The sequence below is a fragment of the Seriola lalandi genome, unplaced genomic scaffold (genome assembly GCF_002814215.2).
Source record: "Seriola lalandi dorsalis isolate HSWRI2012SDOR001 ecotype SW California unplaced genomic scaffold, Sedor1 jcf7180002052363, whole genome shotgun sequence".
NCBI lineage: Eukaryota > Metazoa > Chordata > Actinopteri > Carangiformes > Carangidae > Seriola > Seriola lalandi.
The window spans coordinates 1-751 of NW_019522916.1; the positions used below are offsets into that span (position 1 = coordinate 1).

General features: G+C 46.2%; 1 protein-coding gene across 1 annotated transcript in view; it reads right to left on the bottom strand.

Moving 5' to 3' along the window:
- Positions 1-7: 7 nt before the first annotated feature.
- Positions 8-751, bottom strand: part of LOC147819527 (CD276 antigen-like) — a gene marked incomplete at its 5' end in the record, with an annotated part of 6,048 nt that continues 5,304 nt past the window's right edge. The window contains one exon of the mRNA XM_087172365.1: positions 8-293. Within this exon, the coding sequence (XP_087028491.1) occupies positions 163-293 (131 nt within the window). The remainder of the gene's footprint in view (positions 294-751) is intronic.

A 751-nucleotide genomic window follows, 5' to 3' on the forward strand; every position in this document is an offset into this window, starting at 1 on the left:
TCAGGAAAATCCAGGTGAGCTGATCTCACCCTGAGAGTAAATAACAACAGAACGCTGCTCGTCTGAGAAGATGAACACAACTGTCAGACTCTGAACATCAGATACATGAAAACACTTTGTTGTTTTGTTCTTTCTTCATTATGAAAATGTTGAGACAATAACTTATTTAAACTTACCTTTACTACATTTAATGAAGCCCTTGGCTCTAAGCACAGCTAGAAGAAGAACACCAACTACAAGAGTCCCAACAACTGCACCGACAGCAACACCGACAACATGTCCAGTGGGGAACCCTGGAACAGAAAACACAGAAAGTCAATGTGAGACTCAGATTGTAACTTCACATCATGTCCATCAGACTGGACGTCACAGCTTCACAAAGAGAACAACTAACTGTGTTCATGCTCCTATGATCTACAGTGATGAGCAGATGAAAACAGCACTGGGATGAATGTCACCAGGCACAGTGATGTCAGCACGGATCTCACGGCCTCTTTCCTCCTGCTCGGCTGCACGGCTGAGAGCTGGGTTCTGGTTCTGGTCTCAGTAGTGAGGAGGGTGATGCTGCAGCTTCCTCCTCTGTCTGAGACGTGTTGTTCATCAGTAGGAAGGTGTTTGAATCACTGTCCTGCCACCTCCACTTTAGGCTGTTTACATCTGACTTCTGCTTCACTCCTGCTGTGTCTGAGATCTGAAACTGTGTGTGACAATCTGTCTCCAGCCCAGGTTTTCTACACCCTGAGCCCAGGCT